At 45.7% G+C, this 21,857-nt stretch overlaps 1 protein-coding gene across 3 annotated transcripts; it reads left to right on the top strand.

Moving 5' to 3' along the window:
* Nucleotides 1-1,357: 1,357 nt before the first annotated feature.
* Nucleotides 1,358-18,061, top strand: khdrbs1b (KH domain containing, RNA binding, signal transduction associated 1b). 3 transcript variants are annotated; one of them, XR_003933930.1, is made up of 11 exons: nucleotides 1,358-1,761; nucleotides 3,065-3,186; nucleotides 4,397-4,513; nucleotides 4,966-5,112; nucleotides 7,032-7,165; nucleotides 7,478-7,718; nucleotides 8,844-8,911; nucleotides 9,248-9,306; nucleotides 10,285-10,475; nucleotides 12,647-12,715; nucleotides 16,624-18,061. XR_003933930.1 is itself a non-coding variant. In XM_030120363.1 (9 exons), exons 1-9 carry the CDS (start codon nucleotides 1,668-1,670, stop codon nucleotides 10,389-10,391), a joined length of 1,089 nt encoding a protein of 362 aa, XP_029976223.1. In that variant the 5' UTR covers nucleotides 1,358-1,667; the 3' UTR covers nucleotides 10,392-11,507. The 3 variants fall into 3 exon arrangements, 1 of the variants encoding a protein (XP_029976223.1); XR_003933931.1 differs by lacking the exons at nucleotides 12,647-12,715; nucleotides 16,624-18,061 and adding an exon at nucleotides 11,697-12,325; XM_030120363.1 differs by lacking the exons at nucleotides 12,647-12,715; nucleotides 16,624-18,061 and having other exon boundaries at nucleotides 10,285-11,507.
* The last annotated feature ends 3,796 nt before the right edge of the window (nucleotides 18,062-21,857 follow it).

Raw genomic sequence — 21,857 nt, forward strand, 5'->3', positions numbered from 1 at the left:
GTCCATTCTGTCTCATGGATGACCTTGAAAAGTGTAAAACAAATTATAAATTAATCATTCTATTTGATTTTTCCATGTAGTATTTAATTTATTAATGAGACACTGGACTGTTTTAACAGGAATCGCGTAAAAAAATCCAACAATGAGACCCGAGTTGAAGGATGAATGACGCTGAAGCGAACAACCTGTTTTTTTTTTAATTAGCCTTAGCACCAAAGCCAAATTGTGTGAATGAATTTGTAAGAACATGTGTCCTCAGGGCTGCTCCAGATCTTAGAGAGGATTAGCAGAGCAAAAGCCAAATCATTTACTCTATTCTGAATACAACAAAATCCAAAGTGAAGATAAAGATTACAAATGGAGGACATATTTTTTTAAACATTTTAAACTGTGAACTTCACTATCACTGTCTACATTTTGTACATATCTATCTATCTATCTATCTATCTATCTATCTATCTATCTATCTATCTATCTATCTATGTTGAAGTTATATCTTCTCAGTGCTTCGGGACCTTTCTATTTCCTTACCTTAGAACACCCTGCCTGAGTTTTTTATCGCCTTAATATTTTTCCTTTCTCCATTACTGAAGTTTAATTGCTTCCTGTTTGACAACCCGGTCTGTCTGTGGAGTTGATGGTGTATGAGTAATGTTAATTACCACATGTGTATGTTTGTTGGAAATGAAATGGGGAGCCCTTCCAGTGTTCATGAAAGATGGAGTTCTTTAGGATAATTGCCGACTGCCTTCCATGTATGACATGCATATTTCAGACAGCCTTCTATTTTTCAAACACATCTTCAACCCTACCTGCATGAGATGTTGATCTGATTTTATTTATTTTTGTTGTAGTTTCTGTGTTTCATGTCTTATGTTTTCAATCAAGGATGTCAAACACATTTCAGTCCATCTCTCCTGCGGCAGCATCACTGATGTCTCAGCTTGACATCGCTGCTCTCTTTTGACATTTTTACAATTTGCTTAGCGGTCTGGAGTCTCTTGCGGGCCGCTTTTGGTCCACAGACCTTATGTTTGACACCCCCAGGTTATGTGAAAGTGCTTCATGAATGAAACATGATGTGGTGGAAGGTGAAGTTCCAACCTGAACCTGGATCTGCTGTTTGGACTCTTCCTCCGGCTCCGGGTGGGACCCTGGAGCTCCAGAGTCACTCCTCCCCGGGAGGAAGAGGGACCCGGGCGCCCAGTGAGCAGTCTAGACGTATTTATTAGAGCAGAAGCCCCCTCCACAGCGGGCGCACCCACGGATCAGCTCCCGGAGGCGGGGCGCCTCCACCCGGCTCACGGTGGGCGGCGTCAGGCGGCGGAGAGAGAGGGAGAGAGAGAGAGGGAGAGAGACGTCCTTCTGAGCTCACTTCCGTCGGCTGGAGTCGGATCACGGTTCTTCCACTCTCTCCCGGCTTCTCCTTCTCCCATTTCCAGCCAGCCTGCCTTGCTGAATAGACGGGGAAGCAGCAGGGAAGTGAACCGAGAGGCTGCCGCCGCTTCGCCACATGCACAGCGCAGTCCGCACAGAGGATACGCTTCCCTCCGTAGTTACATAACTGGACTACTTTTGTTTTTTTCTTCTTCTTTCGTTATTGGGATTTTCCTCCTCCTCTCCCTCTTCCTCTCTTTCTCACACTCTCCCGAATTAAACTCAACAAAATGGAGAACGACGAGAAATACCTTCCCGAGCTGCTGGCGGAGAAGGACAGCCTGGACTCGTCGTTCACGCACGCCATGAAACTTTTAAACGCAGGTGAAGTATCTTTTGTGCCCCCCCCCCAAAAAAAAAATCATTAAAAAAAAACTGTTACAAAATAACTAAATAATCCCGCACGCGCGCTCCACGCTTCCGTGTGACGGAGCGCGCGCGCGGAGGGGTCTCTTCCTCCTCACCTCGCGAATTAAAAATGCGTCAATCGCGTGTTTTTGAAATTCGCCAACTTTGCCGGGATTTGTCTCGCTGCGTCGCCTCCATCCCACCGTGAACTCTCATTCCGGGACGAATCCCCTCCTCCTTTTTTTCCTTCCTCTTCACATCCCATCAATGCATTTTACGGCAAAAACAAAAAAAAACCTTGATATTAAATAAATAATACTAATAAAAAAAAAAATCTACGCCAGTGTCCTGACACATGAGGGAGGAAGGGGGGTCACTTTAAAGATGGGGGACCCGTAACCCCCCTTCATGATCAGGTTTTAGAGCGCTAATCTGCTCTCAGTGGCTGGATTTGGTCAGCATGCAGTCATTACAACCTCTGCTCTCAGAATAGCTCTAATGAGTGTCTAATTATGGCTCTTCTTCTTTTGCCCGTGTGTCCATGTGAGCCGTTCCCTTCAAGCTGCTCCTCATTCTCTGTTTTCTCAGGTAAACCCAGGTGATAATGAACCTGGCGCCTCATGTCTGGAGATCTGAGGCTTCAAGTTTGAGAGTGTGACCAGATCTTGAGCAAAATACTGGAGAAGCTGTGTGGAGAGCCTCTGCCGAGGCTTTCCTGTCCCATTTTCTTAATGTGGGGGGGCTGTGAGTGAAGTGTGGTGTAGTTGGAGTGTTTACACATCACCTGCTCCAGAGCTGTCAAATCCAGTGATGATGAGGAGGAGGAAGGAGGGAGGTTTGAGATGATGGTGCTGCGCCACATGCAGGAGGTGTTGGAGGAGGCTGAAGTGTTGACATGGACTGCCGCTCACTGAGTGAGGCGGCGGCGTCCACATCAGAAGTTAAATGAGCCTCAAAGTAACATTTTAACAGCATGAATCCCACAGAAGTGAGTTAAATGGCAGGATGTGTTGAGTATTGCTTAAAAAAATGAGCAGGGATATGAATCTGTGCGTTGGTGGATGTGCAAGTTTAAATGTGCTGTGATTTCCTGTGAAAACCAGGGAATATATGACTACTAAGATTTTTTTTAAAATAATAAATAAATAAAATATGGAGGAGCTGCTTTGCTTGTTTGGTTTATAAGATTCACTTATTAACACTTTGAATCCGTGTGTGGAAGAAAAGAAACCTCTCTTCTGTACACTGACTCCTGTACCGGTGTCTCTTCCCCTTCCAGAAATTGATAGAATGCAGAAAGGCGAGACTAAAAAGGAGGCAGAAACATACCTGGACCTTTTCACAACAAAGAACATCAAACTTAAGGAACGAGTGCTCATACCTGTCAAACAGTACCCGAAGGTGAGCCTTTCTTGCTCTCCGTTTCATCCTCTCCTGCTTTTGTCCCCCCAACCTTTTTTTTTCTTTCCTCTTTCCTCCCACTGTGAACCCCTTTTGATTTAATTTATCCTTGCAGCTGCGTTTCAATTACACAAAGCCACAGGGTTACTCGGAAGTGTCAAATTACTCGTCTCACCCCTGATCTTTAAGCTCCAGAGTATAATTACACCCAATGGTGGCATGTTTTCATAAAGAGAGAAATAGTCCCGTTTAATATACTGTATATATTTATGAGTGTGAGCGAGGGTATCTTCATTCCTGCTCCTCTCTGCCCAGATGGTCTCCTCTCTGTTTGTGTTCGGCAAATGTTTCCATTCAGGCGAAGGCTTTCCTGAGCTTTATCATGTAACCTCAGGTGTATTGGTCTGTATCGCCTCAATCTATATCTGGCTCAGGCATGGCGGCATCGATTTCTTTTTTTCTTTGCTTCTTTGCTTAAGATAGAGGAGCTGTGTGAAGCTGTAAATTCTGTACTGAAACACTCATAAGGGTCCATCGGTGGCTTCATAAGGCGTCATTTGCGTGGCGTCGAAATGTATTTCTTGCTGTTTGAGTCGCTGGGATTTGATACGGTGGTTTTAGAAAGAAAGTCCCGTTTAACTTTCAGTTTTCACTCTGATCTGTTTCGAAGAGATATTAAACTCTTTGGTGATTTTTGGAATCTGAAATGTGGATTAGTCTAATTCCAGATCAGTGAGATGTACTTTAGCGGGCTTTGGCGGTCGTTTGATCTCTCAGACTCCGATTTGGTGCATAATGCCGGCGTGTTAAGGGGCGAACGAGTTTAATGGTTAACTCCAGGAGGGGCCGGCTCTTTTGGGACAGCTTCTTTTTTTTTCGTGCTAAACAGCGTTGGGTGTTGACAGCTAATTGCAAGGACCAGTCATACACGGGGTAATTACTTTGGTTGAAAGACGTAGGAGGTAGAAGATCGCAGCTTCTGATCATCGTTTGGTTCTGGCTCAGCGCTCGGATGATTGCAGCGAATGGTAACTGACGGTATTAGAGCCCCCGGAGGCCCGTATCGACTCTGTCTGGTAAATCTACTACTTAAGGTTGCAGTGTGCGCAACAAGACCCCTGACAGTGATCGCTGCCTCACTCTCACGGCATTAAACTGGCTTCTGCTTTGATTGTCAGGCTAATTTCGTTCTGCTTTGTTTTGCTGTTAGTTCAATTTCGTGGGGAAGATTTTGGGACCTCAGGGCAATACGATCAAACGTCTGCAAGAAGAGACCGGAGCCAAGATCTCTGTGCTGGGCAAAGGATCTATGAGAGACAAATCCAAGGTAATGCACACAGACACACACACACACACACACACACACACACACACACACACACACACACGGAACCTGTGAAAAGGCTACCCGAAGCCCATAACACATCTGGCTGGCCTTTACTTGAGAGGGATGGCAGTCAGCGAGGCCAGATGGCGTTCGCTTGCCGGATAGCTCAGGTGAACGTTTAACATAAAGCCAAGGGCGCCCTCACTTTGCACAGCTGTTCCCGGAATCTTCAGGATAGCCCACTAAACCTTTTTATCTGCCGGCATGATGTAATTATTTAGCTATATAAAGGAAGAGGACACCACACCTCTGCCTGATGCCCTCCAAGGTGGAAGAAATCCAATTATCCGGTGCATGATTCATTCAGTATCTTTTTCGTTTCTTATTTATTTATTTTTGCCGTCGGCTTTGGCCGACACTCTGACACCGTCTCCGCTGATCTCCGTTTTCAGGAGGAGGGTCTCAGGAAAGGCGGCGAGCCGAAGTACGCCCACCTGTCTATGGAGCTGCACGTGTTCATCGAGGTGTTCGCCCCCGTTCCCGAGGCGTACATGCGTATGGCGCACGCCATGGAGGAGGTCAAGAAGTTCCTGTTTCCTGTGAGTGTGACTCATCGCTTCTCAGGTCACTCATCTCCTCGACGCCGCCGCTAGCCTGTCAATCAACAACATTTTCCCTGAAGCTGTCTGATGATAACGTGATGTATAGAGTTATTTTAAAGCTGGTATTGAATTATGGTGTAAGCCTATAAATGACTGATTTACAGTAATGAAAAACAAAGTAACATGGAGAACAAAAACCAAATGGTGAACTTTTTATTGTGTTCCGAAGCAAAAAGGCCTCATGTGAACAGTTGGTGGGTTCGTCAGGTGTCCACAAGCAGATGGGGCTGCAGAAGGTGTCAAAGATACTGTGGAGTTGATTCAATTTTTAGAAAAACAAAGACATTATTAATTTGTTATGAACAGCAAGGAGTGCCGTAATAATGGAATAGAGAAGAACAAGTTCAGTCATCGTTCTGACACCTCTTGTTGCTGCTGAAATTTCAGATCTTAATTAGTTTCTTACTGAGGGAAGAAAAAACTAAAGGGTTTGTTGGTAATTAGGTGAGCGAGCGTATGGCTTTTCAGTGAGATGGAACTAGTCGAAGCTGTGCTGGGATGAAACCGCAGTCTGTCTCAGCGTTCAGCTCAACCGGACGGGTGGCTTTAGATTCGCCTTTTCTTCTTTCACACGTCGGCCTCTCGTAGCGTCTCTACCCGAGTCTTGCTGTCAGAGGAGCGATCGTCGCAGGGCTGAAGACGTACGGCTCCCAGACAGAAATGTGGGTAGCATTCAGCCTCTGCGACCTACGCTTCTTTATTGTTTTCTTTATTCCCAGAGATTGTTGAGCGCCGGCCAAGCCTACAGTCTGCTGTCGGGCCACAGCCGAAGCTCGCCGTGCTCCGGCAGGAGCAAGGGGTTTGCGAGGTGCCTGACATTTTTTTAATTAGCGCGCGGGGAGATTTGGATGAAAGGATCATTTGGACGAGAAGCGAGATGAATGGGCCGACGAACCAGCTGCGATGTCGGCGGCGGCGTCGCGTAAAAAGCCATCCCCCTGCAGAACCTGTCGTTGCGATTTAGCGCCGTAATCTGTCAGGCGTGATGGCCTCCATTTGTTGCATCGCCATATTTTAATGAGCGACTCTTGGAGAATGGTTATATCGGAATATGTTCTGTACTTCCGCTCGTTATTCCGTCTCTGCACAGCCGCACGCCTCCACCGGGCGAATCCCAAAGCGCTTGCGAGACGTTGGCGCCTTGTCGGATCTCTCGTCAGATCGTTAATAATTCCCCCACCTTGACGGGCGTAGACGTGTCAGCTATTCGCCGCCGTTGCAGCCGAGCCGCTCCTCCCTTAAAAATGAATTTGTAATCAGTCAAACGAGCCGTGTTCGCCTCGTCCCGCTGCAGATAAATCGAAAGCTGACGTTTGCACGTATCCCGGCAAGAACCTTTTCTTTTTCCCTCTCTTCCTTTTTCCTCCATCATTAGAGCTATTTCACCATTGCAGTCCGCGGACTGATTTATGAAAAAGAATTGATTGGGTCACGGCGCGGGCCTCCTTGTGATTGCTCCCTGGAGAAAGGCGGCGGGGATTGTGTTTCCGGGATTTGTGCCGCTCAGACAGGCAGCGCCGCGTAATCCACCCGAGATGCATTGTTTCTGCAGATAAACTAAGGTAACCGTTCATGCTGCTGTGCCAGGCTCGCCCGGAGAAGTGATTTACATTTCTTCCATGATGGAGAGACACAGGAAGGCAGGGAGTGTGGATGGATGCCTTCCAGACTCCCCCCTCCTCTCCTCAGCACTGACTCACTGCCGCTGAGATTTTTCCCTTCCGCTCCTTCTGTCAGCCATTGTTTCTCCCTTTCTTTTACCCAAAATCATGCGCTCCTGTTTCTCACTCTGTCTTCCCTCTTTTTGTGTGTGTGTGTGTGTGTGTGTGTGTGTGTGTGTGTGTGTGTGTGTGTAGGACATGATGGATGATATCTGCCAAGAGCAGTTCATGGAGATGAGCTATCTGAACGGCGGCCAGGAGCACGGAGGCCGAGGCCGAGGGGGCATGCCGGTCAGGGGCCGCGGGGTTCCCCTTGGTGGAGCGCACAGGTAAGGACTGGCACGTGAACACACACTCTCAGAGCTGTTGATGTAGCAGCTGCTGGGTCACTGAAGTAATACAGGGACACTGTTGTGCATCTGCTGCTGTGTCTTTCTGCCAATTCATGGAAACCGCAGGGATTTGAGTAAATGTCGAGACGTAAATTCAACTTGGAGTGTTTTTGGCGGCAGGAACTTCAAACACCGAGTGGCTAATATCAGTGCTTCAAAGCAATGCATGTGTAAACCTCTTTGTTAACTCTCAACTCCCCCCCCCCCCCCCCCCCCCCCCCCCACCCCCCCCCCCCCCCCCCCCGCCAGGGGTCGAGGGATGCCACCTCGTGGTGGCGCCGCCAGGGGAGGTGTGACTCGAGGCGGCCCAGCCAGAGGCGGCGCGGTGAGGGGCGCCCCGGCGGGTAGAGGAGGACCGCCCGCAGCACCCGCCAGGGGGGCTGTGGCACCCCGCGCCAGACCCCCAGCCGGCGGACCACCTCAGAGGATGGCACCGCCGCCTCCACACCAGCACACACCCGGTGGCGCCGCAGAGGGCTACGAGGATTATGTAAGTAAAGTTAGAGAATCTCCAGTGAAACAAAATATCCTGTTAGCGTTATGTTTTGTTGTCTTGTTGTTTTGTACCCTGCCTGTAGTCTGTGTTTGTAACACGAACCTCCCCGCCAATGATGAACCTTTGTTGTGAGAAGTAACCTTTAATGCAATTTTTCCAATGGAAAAGTTTTTAAAGCTATAGTGCGTAACTGTAAAATGTCTATGAATGTCCGTTTTAGCCAAGCCACTACTAGTGGAGATGACCAAATGCAGATTAAGCCGATCGGCTCCTCTAACATCTCGCGGGATTTTTCAATATATATAATTCTTGCTTTGCTTGTCGACCGGCGACATTCCCGCGCTGGCGCGCAGGAAATTACGCATTTTACCTCACAACAAGAAGGGAGGGGGAGGACGCCGGGTGGCAGCGGTTGTGGGGAGAGGGGGGGGGGGGGGACACCGGGGACACCGGGGACACCGGGGCGTACATCATGTGGAAGCGCCAGCTTTATTGTTGTAAGAACACAGAATTCCACTAGAGGGCGACCGAAGTTATGCCCCATAGCTTTAAGTTGAGCATTTAGAAGAAGCCTAAACCCTGAACGATAGTCAGTGAGCAAAACGCTTACGTTAGCTTGTCTAGTCCCGCATTACCGTTTTGAACCACAAGTTGGTGTAGTGAGTCACTTTAGACTTCAATCTGTCTGTGGTAAATGAAGATGCAGCAGTGATTGGCGCCAACACTCATTGAAGTCAGCTTGAAGACGTTGGAAACTCAAAATAAACAGTCGATGCTCCAGAAAGCCTCCACCATTCCTGACTGTATGGAATTCCAACAAAATTTTATTCCGCGATTTTTAAATACGATTCCGGTGTACGGAGAGAAGCAGTCCACAGATGCGGTGGCTTCTGGTTCCGGCCCGTCTTAGCACTCGTCTCTTGGGGATCGGATCGCCCCGTCACCTTTGACTGGCTTGTCCGTTCTGACAGGAACAAGTGATTTCGGAGTCGGGCCGTCGGGGCAGCGCGCGTGCTTCAGTACGAGTGCAGCACTGTGGGGACGCCCTGACATTCATGATTCATGAACAAGCCGCTTCTTAAATCTCACTCTTGTTTCTCTGTTTCCTTGCCTCTCCAGGGCTACGATGAGAGCTACACAGACACGGCCTACGAGTCATACGACAGCTATTACAGTCAGCCGCAGGCGTGAGTGAATCAGACGTCTCTTTGGTTTTCACCTGCTTCTCACAAAGTGTACACACGCGCGTTGCCTTGTCGCCGGTTTCATTTGAAATGGGATTTGAGCACAGCAGAAATAGTTTTTAGCCACTCTGCAGAATTTTCAGCACAGATAGTACATGGTGTGATTCAGGAGCACCAGCAGGGACTCGGATGTTCTGTACTAGAGAGCCAAGCTTTTGATCCTATTCGTAGAAGCCAATTATCATCCCCCTAGATATTCCAGTCAGCAGCTACTTGATGTTTCCCAAAGATAAAACGTAATTTTTTTTCTCTTTTTTTCTGTCTCTGTTTGACCCCCAGAGAACCAGAATATTACGACTACGGACACGGAGAGACCACGGAGTCATACGAGTCGTACGGTAAGAACAAGAAAATGAACACATGGTGTGTAGACGCAAGAAGGCCACGATTACGCGACAATGTTTAAAGGGAATAAGCAAGGTTTTTTTTTTTTGTTTTTTGTTTTTTTTTAATTTTGATTCAGAAACATTCTGCAAAATTTTAAAAATGATGCCAGAAACGCTGAGAATGTAGTTGCCATTTAGGGGTGAGAACAATACTTGATAGGAAGCTTGAGCTTGTTGAAAAAGTTGTTTTCCTTTGTTTCCGCTGAGATGAATTTCAGCGTTTTCAAAAAGTTGCGTTTTCCTTTGTTTCCACGAAAACAAACCTGAGCATTTCCCTAAAGTTGCATTTTCAGTGGCACCAAGCACCGTCGTTGTGTGAACAGTTCAGAATAACTGAATTCGGTACTTTCATAGGTACCGACCAAATTCCGTCGGTACGACCGAGTGCCGATTCACGTAAAATCAAACGGTATCATGTTTTGGTACCTAAAAACATCCCTGTGACTGTGAGGGAGTGGAGGAGTAGGCAATATTCCATGCTGGACCTGAAAACAGTCTTACACGCACAAGAGCCAAAGACATAAGTAGCTAGCATGTCAACAAAGCAAGCGTCACCAAAAAGCACTCCACAGCGTGACTCCGCTTTTCTAAATGTAATGCAGATTTTATGCTCGCTCTCAAGACTTCGAAGCAGAGCCTCATATCTACGGCTGTAACTCCTCCTGCATTCGGCATCGTTAGCATGCTAGCGTCCATTAGCAACTCGTCATCTGCAGCCAAATTTAACAAATTTAACATTTATTACCACAAGAACACACAAAAGTCAGATAAACTGGTACCTGGTACCCATCCCTATAAACAGTCACTTAAAATGGAACAAAAGTTTTCTTTTTTCTTTTTGTTTTTTCGACTTGTAAACGTTATTGTGTAAACGAGACCTAACTTTTCTGCTGCTCTTGTCTTTTTACCCTCCCCGGTTTCTCTCTCCAGGCCAGGACGACTGGAACGGCACCCAGCGCACAGCCCCAGGAAAGGCCCTGGCCCCCTCTCGAGGTGCCAAGACGCCTTACCGGGATCACCCATACCGACAGTACTGAAGCCGACTCACCACCCTTAACAGTGTCACCCTGACAGCCGCCTGTCCACCAACGGCAGCTCTCGCTTTAAGAAGCCCGACAAAAGTAATTGTCCGTTTTGTCTTTGGTTTGGTCTACTTTTCTTCCCTACGCTGGACTTTATACGGGAGAGAGCAAATTTGGGAACTGAGAATCGGAACTGTTGTTCTTTTACTTTTGAGATTTGAGCCCCCTCCCCCCACCCCTACAGCCACCCATCCAACAACCAACCAAAGCGGCTTTTAGATGGGTCAGAGAGGAGAAGCGTCCTTTCTTTTTTTGTCTTATTTTAATCTTCTTCTACTTCTTTTCCTTTGAGTTTTCTGTTTGTTTTGCTGTATGATTTTTTTTTTTCCTCTGACCCTTTTTAAACACCCTCTCTGGCTTGTTTTGCATTGTTGACTGTTTTCTTTTTAACTGTTTGGGAGTTGTCATTTCTAGTGGACTTTAGTGGCTCATTCTTCACGATGTCTATAAGAGTTCCATATTAATTTGTTTTTTTGTTTTTTTTAAATACTAAGAATCTGTCGAGGGTCAGTTGCAGATTCCCATTTAGGCTACATTTCAAAATTCTGTTAATATAGCCGAATAAAAGACCTTTTAAACTTCCAATTATGTAATATAGCAACAACAAAAAAAAAAAATACAAGCAATCTTAAATTAAGTGAAGGCTAAATGGAATCGATTCATTCTTGATTATTGTTTGTTTTTAAATAGATCTAAAACGTTGTTCATTTAGACTTTAGGCAGCAATATTTGTCATTGTACTTTTAGAGTTTTGAAATATAGCCCTAATAGACACTGTTGAGATGGACTGTCCTCATATCCTCAATTTGTTTTCACATGGTTAAAAAAAGCAAAGAAAAAGAAACGAAAAAAATTAAGTTTTAAGACTCTGAAGACAAAATGAATCTGGCTGCCTGTTGAGCTAAAAGCAAACCAAACAAGTGGAGGTCTTCATGGGTTCTGTTTGGGATCTGATTCTATATAAACTGCATGCACAAAGAAGGATTGGGACAAAAATCTCCACATGGGTCTTCTCTTTCTATAGAGAAGGGATCCTGCAGCTCAATCCGAACTCTTGTACATATTTTAAAACGTCCTAACTGTACTTACTCTGCCACCACTAGTATCTGTACCCTCTCCATAAAATGCATTATGCTACATGTGTAAGCTTGCCTAAATAGGTTACTAAATCTGTCCAAAAGATGTTTTGCAGCAGTTTGTCAATAAAGCTTAGTTTGTTTTTTATGAAACTTAACTTGCTTTATTTGTTTCCTGTCCTAGTAAAATTCTGAAATGGCCTTTTTTAAACAACCTCCAGCAGGTCAGATGTAGGTGTTTTCCTTTGTTTCCTCATTCAAAAGCGCATTTTAAATCTAAATGAATGTATTGACGTCTGAAGGCTTTAACCCTACTAAATGATGTCTTTGATTGATTATCAAAAGAGCACAACTTATTCTCTCTCTCTCTTTCTATACTTTTTAAAAAGGACCCAGAGGTAAGACCTCTAAAATAACCGGGATAGCTTCCTAATGTGTATAGAGTTCTAAAGCATTGAATGCCTGGGTATGTATAAGACTTTTTCAATCCTCTTACCTGTGGTCGTAATCGTTAATGAGAATTGCTTTCGTAGCATCTGAAAATTAACTGAATTCAAACCACCATTCAGGTCTAGGGCTTCCTTGTCATGAAAGGCGCTGGCGCGATGGCTACTTTTAGTACAGAGTAATGGCAGTGCAATGGAGAGGATGGTTATAACCTAGACAACTCCACTGTAAAGGTAACCTAACCCTAAATGTTTAATTTCGTAGTGTGTATTATCCTTTGACTTAAACTTGCTGGTAAATGCGTACGATTTCTTAAAATATCATTACAGTCATGGCAACAAAAAAGAATCGACTCAAAAGTAAGAAAAACGTAACTTCCAATATCATACTGCAGTTGATTTTATGTACCAAAATAACTTGTTCTGTGTACTAACAAAATATGCTAGGATAGTGTTAATGCAACTCTTGCTAAAATGAACCAAGCCAAATCTTTTTTGAGCTGCTGTTACTTTTTTTATTTGCGTACTGTAATATTTAAAAGGTTCTCTGCCTGTACAGAGTTATCCAAATGAGAAAGCTTGAGTTGCATGAGCATATATTCTCCTGTAGACGTTGCATGATCTCTGTTTCAAGTTTCTCCCCGTGTTTTTAGACAAGGTATTGATTTGGGGTTTGTCCTTCCTCCAGGCACAGCTATCGGTCACTGAGTGCCCGGAGACTGACAGTCTGCTGACCAGAGACCCGTACTAACCTCAGGTTGGTCCGCCGCTGCATGCTCTCCATGGTTTTCTTTTGTTTCCTCACGCACTATCCTGCTGTGTCTGGATACTTCGTCTTTCCTGGTAGGGTCAGGTGGGGTTTTCTAGTAGAAAATGACTTGGGATCTGGGGTTTACCTTTACTGACCATTCTGCAACTTGTCACAGCAACTTGGGCTTCGTTTATGTGACGTTGAAAGTGGAATTGCATCGTTTTTCACAATTTTTGCGATTGAGTACATGGTCATAGACGGACAACAAAGTGGGATTGATATTCCTTCAGGCGACTTTCAACTACCAAACCACCAAGTCCTGAGAATCATGCTGTTCAGGAGGCCGCCATTGGTGGCTACTCGTGCATTTGCAGAAGAACCGCTTGCTATTGCTGTGCAGCACATGCGCTGCAGCAACGTTTCATAAAAATCGTTTTTCGACTCATTTCCACAGAATCTGCGGTTTCAAAAAGTTCCTGTTTTTTCCATGGAGACTGAGCATTTTAACAGATTTTTCACCTTGGGCACCGCTGCATTAAAAACATGCGTTTTCAGTGTTTCAGTAATTTTTCCGTTTACATTTTTTTGAAACCAGCGTCTGAACGGTTCCTCAATGCTTTCAGTTTTGTCGACACGAGTCGCTGTATTTCCAAATCGAATGGGGAGAGGAAAGCTGTTTGAGTGACCTTGACTGCGGCGTGCTTATCAGTGCTGGTTGGTCCGAGTGTCTCCCACACTGCAGGCCTACTGGGATTTTCTCTCACAGCTATCTCAATCATTTTTGTGGGACGTGACAAATCTGCAGCAGCTTGCTCGATGATTTTCTTTCAATATTGGACCAAATTTCTCTGGAATGCTTCCAGCATCGTGTTGAAGCTGTTCAGAAGCCTAAAGTTATTCCAATGTGGTGCTCGAAGAGTTTACTTAATAGTATATTAAGGCTTATTACCAAGAACAAGACTTCTTTTAATCACCAGTCTCAACTCAATATATTATGTGAAAAACACGAGGAAGTCTAAAACTGTGTATCATTTCGCACACTTTTAAAACCACAGTTTTCAGCTCAACTTATACAGAAGATCGTCAAAAACAATTATTTGATTAAGTATCTCTTCATTCCCTTTGTTCACTTTCCTCCTGAATATTTGTGAGGATGAAGTGCATTATTTATTTATTTTTTTTTTTTTTAAGATGATGTGCCGCGTTGCTCAGTGAATCTCCAGTGTGCCACTCCCCCCGGCTGAAGTGCATTATTTAATTAGATTAGTTCACACTTTGAAATTACCAAGGAAACAATAATGACTGAAATGTTTCGTCTGGTAGCGAGGTAACGGGAGTCACATCATGCTTGGGCGAACGATTGGTTTATCTTCTGATTAAACCAACGTTGCCCCCCAGTGGCCCACAATGACGCCTTGAAAATGGCCTGTACAGACTCAGATTTTCGGCCGTACCAGATGAAAGATAATGATCGTGAGAGAATTGTGGAGATATTTCTGGTATTGGCTCTAAATCCGTGTTCCCACGTTGCTCCGTGAAACCTGCGCCAAAGATGGCCGACGTCTTCATCTGAGACCAACGATGAGCTTTGATAAAATTCTGACAATGTCAGAAATTTGGGGCGATGGTGAGACTGCTGCTGCGACCCATGGAAATGTTTTTTATGCTTACATGTACTGTTTTTGTTGGAAAATAACAGTCAGTGAACGCTAATGACATGCAGCACTAACGTAAAATGCTAGTAGATGCTAACACATACTCCCCTTGTAAAATTGGGATCCCAAATTGTCCTCTCTTTCTGTTAAATCTCTCTCAGAGCAGCTGATGACTTTAGGAGTAGTGACCGATCAAAACAACACTCAACCATGACCCCGACACCACCCACCAAACCAGGGAAAATGTCTCCCCAATATATTACTTCGAACTACCATCCTACATTTGAGCCTGTTCACTACTTTAGCAAAGTGGTCTGACCCTCAAGATCAGTTTGTCTTCTTTTTTGGTGGCAGATTTTGCAGTTTTTTTTTTTTCAAAATCCTTCAATGTGATAATATGGAAAATCCAAAATTGCCCTAAGTCTACCGTCATTCAAACACTTTGCTTGGATCCTGTTTAGACCTGTCGGCCAAAACTGGCCCAGAGTAGGCTCCAGTTCGACCCGCCCAACCACCAAGCAGATAGTAAGAAATTAAACAAAATATTTTTTAAACAGATTTAACAAAACAACACTGAGACCTGAGCTGAGGTATCGGTGATGCTGCCATGAATGCTAGCTACGCTGTTGCTATTGAACTCGCCTTAAAGCCATGCTGTCGGGGTGAGTTTGTGAAAACATGCAGAATGCAACAGTTCAAGGAGAACGTTTTGGGACATTTCATGGCGTTTTGCAGCGGAACGTTTCATTAAAATCAGCTTTGTGTTGAGATAGAAGTCATTTTCATTACTAACCGCTAAACGTAAAAGTTATTATGGCTCAGTTTCACCTGTCCGGTGAAATTGGGCTTAGATGACGTTCCAGTATGCAGACACAATTGCACAATACCTGTGTGACAGTTTCTAATTATATTATAAATGATTTCCCAAGGATTATTTCATGTTAAAAAAAAAGAAGAAAAAAGTTCCTGTAATGACACAGAATCCTGTTATCATGCTTTGAAATAACTAGTCCAAAACGTATTGTGACCATAATCTTATCAAAACCCACACAGTGAGGACTTGGATGGCAGCGGGACCCGTTTTCACTGGTAACAACAAAGGGTAGTTTTCTTTATTGTCAGCTTCTTTAATGCTAAAATCCAGCCGCACAAAGCATTTTTAAATATATCTCACGAGTGAAACGGTTTCTAAAAATAACCACCAGCGAGACGTTTTATTCTCCTCGCGCTGCGTTGACCTGACATACACCCCCACCCCCCCCGTTCCGTGATGAATTGACTGTCATGCCGCAGTGTAAAATACACAGGATTCGCAGGTAATGGTGTAAAACATTCAAACCCACCTCCCTCACCTGTGACGGCCATGTTGCCAGAAATAGACCTTCAAGCCGCTGTTAACATACTTGCAACTTTTGATGATTTTCCGCATTTCCCCCCCCCCCCCCCCCCACATTTGACAATGACGTTGAGTCGGTGTGCGGCGGCGCGGTAGCCTTCAGCCAGCCTGAGCGGGGGAAAGGCAGCGGCGCCGGTGTCAGCGCGGTCTCAGGGAAAAAAGTGACTAATGAGGATCCGTAGCTCAAGGCTTTCTGACAGAAGGAAAACGGCAGCAGCGCAAGGACTCGCCGACTCCCCAAACGGAAAAGGGGGGGTGTGTGTGCGGAGAGGAAATGAAGGTTCCTCGCAATGTCCTCTCTGGAACAAACCGCTAAATGACATCCCTGAAGCCGCGCCTGGCATTGTGGCGAAGGCGGGAGTAAAAAAAAAAAAAAAAAAAAACTGTACGATGAAGCCAGTGTTTTGGAGATGTGATTTGACATAAAGGTCAAAGATAAAGGTAGCTCGAGAAAAAAAAAAAAGAAAACGCTCACAAGACGCAGTAACGCATGAGGTGGCGTTCCCGCACTCATTCGGCCCCTTGCTTCTCATTAGCTGTTTTTTTTTTTTTCTTCCGTTTTTCCAAGCGCGCTACATTAGCACTTGATTGAAATTTTTTAACGCGCTAATCCAAAGTGGGCCAGCCTTTTGCCAGTAATTATGTCTCACTTCACAAAATGTTGCTTAGTTACTGTAGGGAGAGCTGTGTCGCTTGGCAGGGAAATGACCTTTAATTATTGCAGCCAGTGCTCAAAAATTAAATTGGAAATATGAGGGTGAAAAAAGAGGAAGTGGGCTCCTCAGAATCTTTTTCTTTCTTACTCCGAAACTGTCATCTTCTTCTCATGAATGTCCCTGTCTCTCTTCTTGTGTCTCTTGCAGTGAAGCCGAGCAGCTCGGTGCAAACGAGGAGGAGGTGGTGGTCAGATGGGTTGGGGGAGGGGCGACCCTCATTGGGTTGAAAGACCTAGCTCTGTTCTGTGACGAAGGTTCTCGCCACCCCCCTAAAAAAAGAATTAAAAGGAGCCAAGAAATGCCGACACACGGGAAGTGTGGAAACCTTGACCAGCCAGGCCGACGATGGAAAACCGAACGAAGAGCAGAGAGCTCGTCACATGGACTGTTCGCCTGCTATTTATACCTTTTTCCCGTCAGGCTCAAATTACAGCGCGTTATCCTGGTGTGATGATTTTCCAGCAGCGGAGATGCCCACCCTCCAGCCATTGTGCGCATATAAGACCACCCGCTCTTCTGCTTCTTGCCACAAATGTAATTGTTCCAGGCTAATTCGCCATAAAATGAGCCGGTCCCTGTTATAGCGGGCTGTGAAATCGTTTTTAATTCCTGGTAACCCTCGAATTACATCTGAAAGGAGCTTCGTTATACTTTCTGCAAGGCAAGCATCATTCAAGCAGAGTCTTGTGACACATGCATTTCAAGTATTTGATTTCTTTTTTTTTTTTGTTAGCATTCCGCCAGCGTGCTTGTTTAGTATCCACGCCTTACTGCGGCGTGAAATTCCACCCCGGGGACGGAGAGTTTAAGGGGCGCCCCCGTGAGCGCGGATCGCATCTCTCCGACTCCCACAGATCGGCCTCGAGGAACATCGAATGCAAATGCGGCGGGCCCCATTTGCATGCGTTCGCATGTGTGCGCCCCCCCCCCCCCTCCCTCCCCAGATCCCACCTCCAAAATGTGCAAAACGCTTTCATAACGGAGCGCTGGCCTGCTCGCGCCAGAGTATGGTAATCGGGCGAGACGGTGCCAGGAAGGAGGGCTGCATGCGAGGGAAAAGGGACAGAGGGTGAAGACAGACATCACTAAACACCGCTCCCATCTATCCATCTATCCATCATGCTTGTGTTGATTTGATTCACCCCCCCCCCCCCTCCTCCGATGCCATTTTCAGCCATTATCACTGATGGTATTACCGCAGCCCGTGGTGCAGAGTTACATTTAGAGGTCAAAACTGCACTTTCCTGGATTAAAAACAAATTTCTCTGTCCCGAGCCGCTGGTCAGAGGCGGCATTAGCCAGCTCAGAGGCTCCATTTAGTTTATTGGAAGAGCTGAGGAGCTTCCGAGGATAGAGCCTCAGATATTAAGGATAGAAACCATCATTTGAGATGAAACGTCAGCGGGGGCCAGAGCTTGAAAACAAACCATTTTTCAGGCTTTATGCGCCATTATGTCTAAAATAATGATTTCTGCGTCTCCCTGTAATCTAATGAAAGATAAGTGATGGTGTGGGAGCCGTCTCCTTTGTTGGAATCGATGAACTGTCAGAAGTGCAAAAGTAAATGTTTCTGTGCAATGATCAATAAAGGCAGACTTGAATATGAGCGAGCCGTGTTATCAGTCATCTGTGATGTTTCCTCTTGGCAGCGGCGGCCGTCTCTGCCCACCTCCTCTCAGTCCGTCGGTGTGGCGCATCCACAAAGGGCTTCTTGGGAAAATTAGATGGATGGAGAGAGACAAGACAGGAGGTCTTCGCTTTCTTTCTTCTTTTTTTTTTTTTTTAATTATTTGAAGCAGCGGGTGGGGAGAGGGTCTCGGGATGCGGAGGCGGATGTGTTAAAATGCTGCGAGTGTGCGTTCGAGGTGGAGATGCCGTGGGCAGATAGCGGCGGACAGCTGGATTGCATCTCCTCAAGTCCTGACGGATTCACACCATCAGAGGAACATCGCACGCCGGAGCCGGCGACAATCGAGCCTCCCCCAGATACGCATCAGCTGCCGTTTTTCCTCCAGAGAGCCAATCATCCAGGTGACTCGCGGTGCTTAAAAAGTGGGGATGACCCGGCCCCCCTCTCCGAATGTCCTCGTCGCTTCAGGGGGAATTGCAAAGAGACGCTTTTTTTGAAGATGTACAGGATATGGCTCCCATTGTGAGTGCTAGCGTGTGCACTCAGGACGTATGAAAGTGGAACAATCTCAAAAAGATGGTACAAAATGGAGGTCAGTAGCCTGAAATGTGGTTTTACAGCAGGAAGTCTGGCTACCTAAACAAAGACGGGTGATGTTTCATGTTTTTCAGTCCCAATGTTACACAAATTACTCGTCAAAGATCCTGGATAGAACCTGGCGAGTGTCTGGTGATGCTGTGCATCAGCAACGTCGCCAGTACAAATGTCCACCGTTTGTAGAATCTTCAATATTGAGGATGGAAAAATGAAGATAGACTAAGTTATGTTCTGCCAAAATATCAAGAGGAAGCAAAATAATCCAGTGTTTCAGGTGGTGGTTCACAGAGTTTACAGGCATCAACTGAAACCAGATTGAAAGAGTTGAGCTAACGCTTCAGCGCATTTACTAAGTGTGCTGAACATGAACAGTGCCCAATTTAAAACCAAAGTCTTCTGCTCTAGGTCTAGGATAACAACCCAAGTGAACTCCAAACAGAACCCACTGGATAAAGAAGAAGAGTGACAGCTGGATTCCTGGATTTATACACACACGATGGCCCGTGAGCCAAAACTGGTCACCAACGGCTTCCACTTCATTTGCAAATCAAAGAAAACTTTTACTTTTTAAACCCCATTTATATGATAACGTTGTCATTGTTGGAAAACTTTGATTGTGTTTTTCGGTGCTACTGAAAAAGCAGCTTTGTGAAAACATCCCCTCCAAGGTGGAACTTATTGAATACACTGCAAACTACATCGTTTTCATAGCATCAATATGTAAACGTTAAACTTTTCTGAAATGAAAGTGCAAAACCAATTTGAAAAGTACGTAAATGGAGCTTTACAACAAAGTGGTTCGCCATCTTATCACCATTTTCCATTCACACTGCACTCAAACACATCTCACACTCTGTCCTGTCAGAATATTAACTGCGACGTAACCTTGGAAATCTACACGTCTAATCAAAGCCTGCATGCTCTCACGTTACCTGCAGGCCAGTCCGCTCTGGCTTCCATAACTTCACAGATCACTCTCATGTCTTGCTGCACCCTCGGCACCATCTGCGGACTCGGTCCCCTCTGGTTCCTATTCAGGTCTCTGCGTCACTTCTTTAAGTAGAGCACGAAAGTTGCGAGTCTAAATGTTCAGGTTTGCGTGGGGATTTTTTTTGCGGCGTGTAGTCTGCAACGGGGCCCAGTCGTCGCCGTGGATGTCGTCGCTCAGCGGGGGTTGGAGTACACAAACTAGGCCAGCTATATAAAGTGGATGAGTCTTGCTTTTGAAATGGTTGCCATGGAGTACTTACAAGATGCTGCAGCGCAACGACGGGTAGCTCTCGAGCAAGCCCGTGCATGTGTGTGCAAGACGGAGAGAGGAGAGGAGGCACGTCTTGAGTTGTTTACTAATGGTGGACAAAGCCAGAGGAGAGCGGCCCCGGCGCATGTGTGCGTAGATTACACGCACCGCCGGCGGTAGACGGGGAGAGAACGAGGCGCCGCTTTGCGAGGAAATGTCATACCTGTCGTGTTTCCCAAATAACATTTATCAAATCGCGAGATCACATTTAAAGAGCAACACGGGCGTCGCTCTCCGGCGTAGTTTACAATCTGAGAGCTCACGACAGCAGACCTTTTCCGCTAATCCCATTGATATTCACCGGCACGTGTCCCCGTGTGCGTGCGGCGGCGCATTCACATGTTGAATTCCTTCCATCCCCCTCGAGTGCCGGGCGGAGATCAATAAGACCTGAGCGTCGCTGAAGGCAGCTCAGTCTTTAATGCACAGACAGCTCAGGTAGCGAGCGCTGACGGCGGGGAGGGGGGGAACAATGCGCGCCGCTCCAGCGGGCCCAGCTTGTCATGTCCTCCTGCTTCTTTGTCGCGTCTGATTTCAATCAAAAATAATGAAGTTACTTCCCGGCGTCCCGGCCCCTCACAGGGGTGCTGATTTTGCGGATGCGTTGGCGCCGAGCCCGAAGCCATTCGCCAAACAGAGGTTAGTCACAGGGAAGTTAAAAGAGGGTGTTTAGACCTGTGAGTCACGGTCTGCATCCAGACCAATTTGAACAGTAACCCACTCTTTTCACCGCTTTGATCCGCCGAGACCGAAGGATTTATACGTTCTCCTTCCTTCCATCAGCCAATTCCAGCAGTGAAACAGAACCGAAACCTGTCTGAATATGACCAGGGGCAAGCAGCTTTGATGACGGAAAGCAGGGAAACAGGATTGGGGGCTTCGGTGTTTTGTAATTAGAGCCCAGTAGCCACAACGTATGAAAGAAAATCAGCTAAAAATGTATTAAAGGTGAGGCGAGGACTCTCAGCTTAGGAAATGTATTGCAGACTGCACATGTATTGAGCTGCTAAATCTACATTAATATTCCTTAAAATTAATGTTATCATTCATTTTCATTTCAGAAAGGTTTTTGCAGTTTCATGGGGACATTTTGAAAACGCTGCCCGTTTATATGGAAATAGCAGAAACACTGAAACGAAGCAGCGAGCATTCCGAGCCACGAGTTTTCGTCATGGAACCACACACGTGCACAGAGAATAGTATGTTATAAATGTTGCACTGTTTAAAAGGCACTAGTCCTTCTCTTCATTTTGGGAACTTTATTCTCCCCTGTGCAGAATACTTTTTAAAAATGTTCTTTCGACAGCAGTTGGCAAAGCAAGTTGAATTCATTACATATGAACGAAAACATTTTTTTTCCTGAAACAAAAACACATAAACAATTGACAGGGGGAATTAAAGGGGGACTGTACTTTATAGTGTTTCTATGCAGATGAACTGTGATCTGTGAGCAGTAAAGGAGTCTTACTCAATTAGTTATTGGAACTTAATAAGTCCACTTAAAAAAAAACTGCAACGTCCGTGTAATTGTCAATGTTCATGAAGACTTGGTCACATATTGACCATATTGCCCATACTGAAAGGGATGTGGTTATTTCCGTTCTCTCAAGATTTTGAAAAAGTGTTACTCTTTTGTTTTTTCAGTCGTTTCTTTTTCACTCTATAGCTGTTTATATATAGATATTTATATTTGTAGATAGCGATCAGCAGGGCCTGATGTGGCTCTCTCTCTCAAGAAGAAGGTTTCTGGTTCAATTCCCCTTGCCCACATGTTGGTCCGTCCTCACGCAAGACACTGAACTCTAAATTGCTCCCAGTGGGCGGTTTGGGTAATTTACATGTCAGCTGCCTCCA

This window comes from Salarias fasciatus, chromosome 22 (genome assembly GCF_902148845.1).
Source record: "Salarias fasciatus chromosome 22, fSalaFa1.1, whole genome shotgun sequence".
NCBI lineage: Eukaryota > Metazoa > Chordata > Actinopteri > Blenniiformes > Blenniidae > Salarias > Salarias fasciatus.

What these genes read in the sequence shown, in the direction of transcription:
- khdrbs1b (XM_030120363.1), top strand. Translation starts at nt 1,668, where the DNA reads ATGGAGAACGACGAGAAATACCTTCCCGAGCTGCTGGCGGAGAAGGAC. An exon ending in CAGAGGGCTACGAGGATTAT is followed by an intron (nt 7,719 to 8,843) that starts GTAAGTAAAGTT and finishes TTGCCTCTCCAG; the next exon opens with GGCTACGATGAGAGCTACAC. An exon ending in TATTACAGTCAGCCGCAGGC is followed by an intron (nt 8,912 to 9,247) that starts GTGAGTGAATCA and finishes TTTGACCCCCAG; the next exon opens with AGAACCAGAATATTACGACT.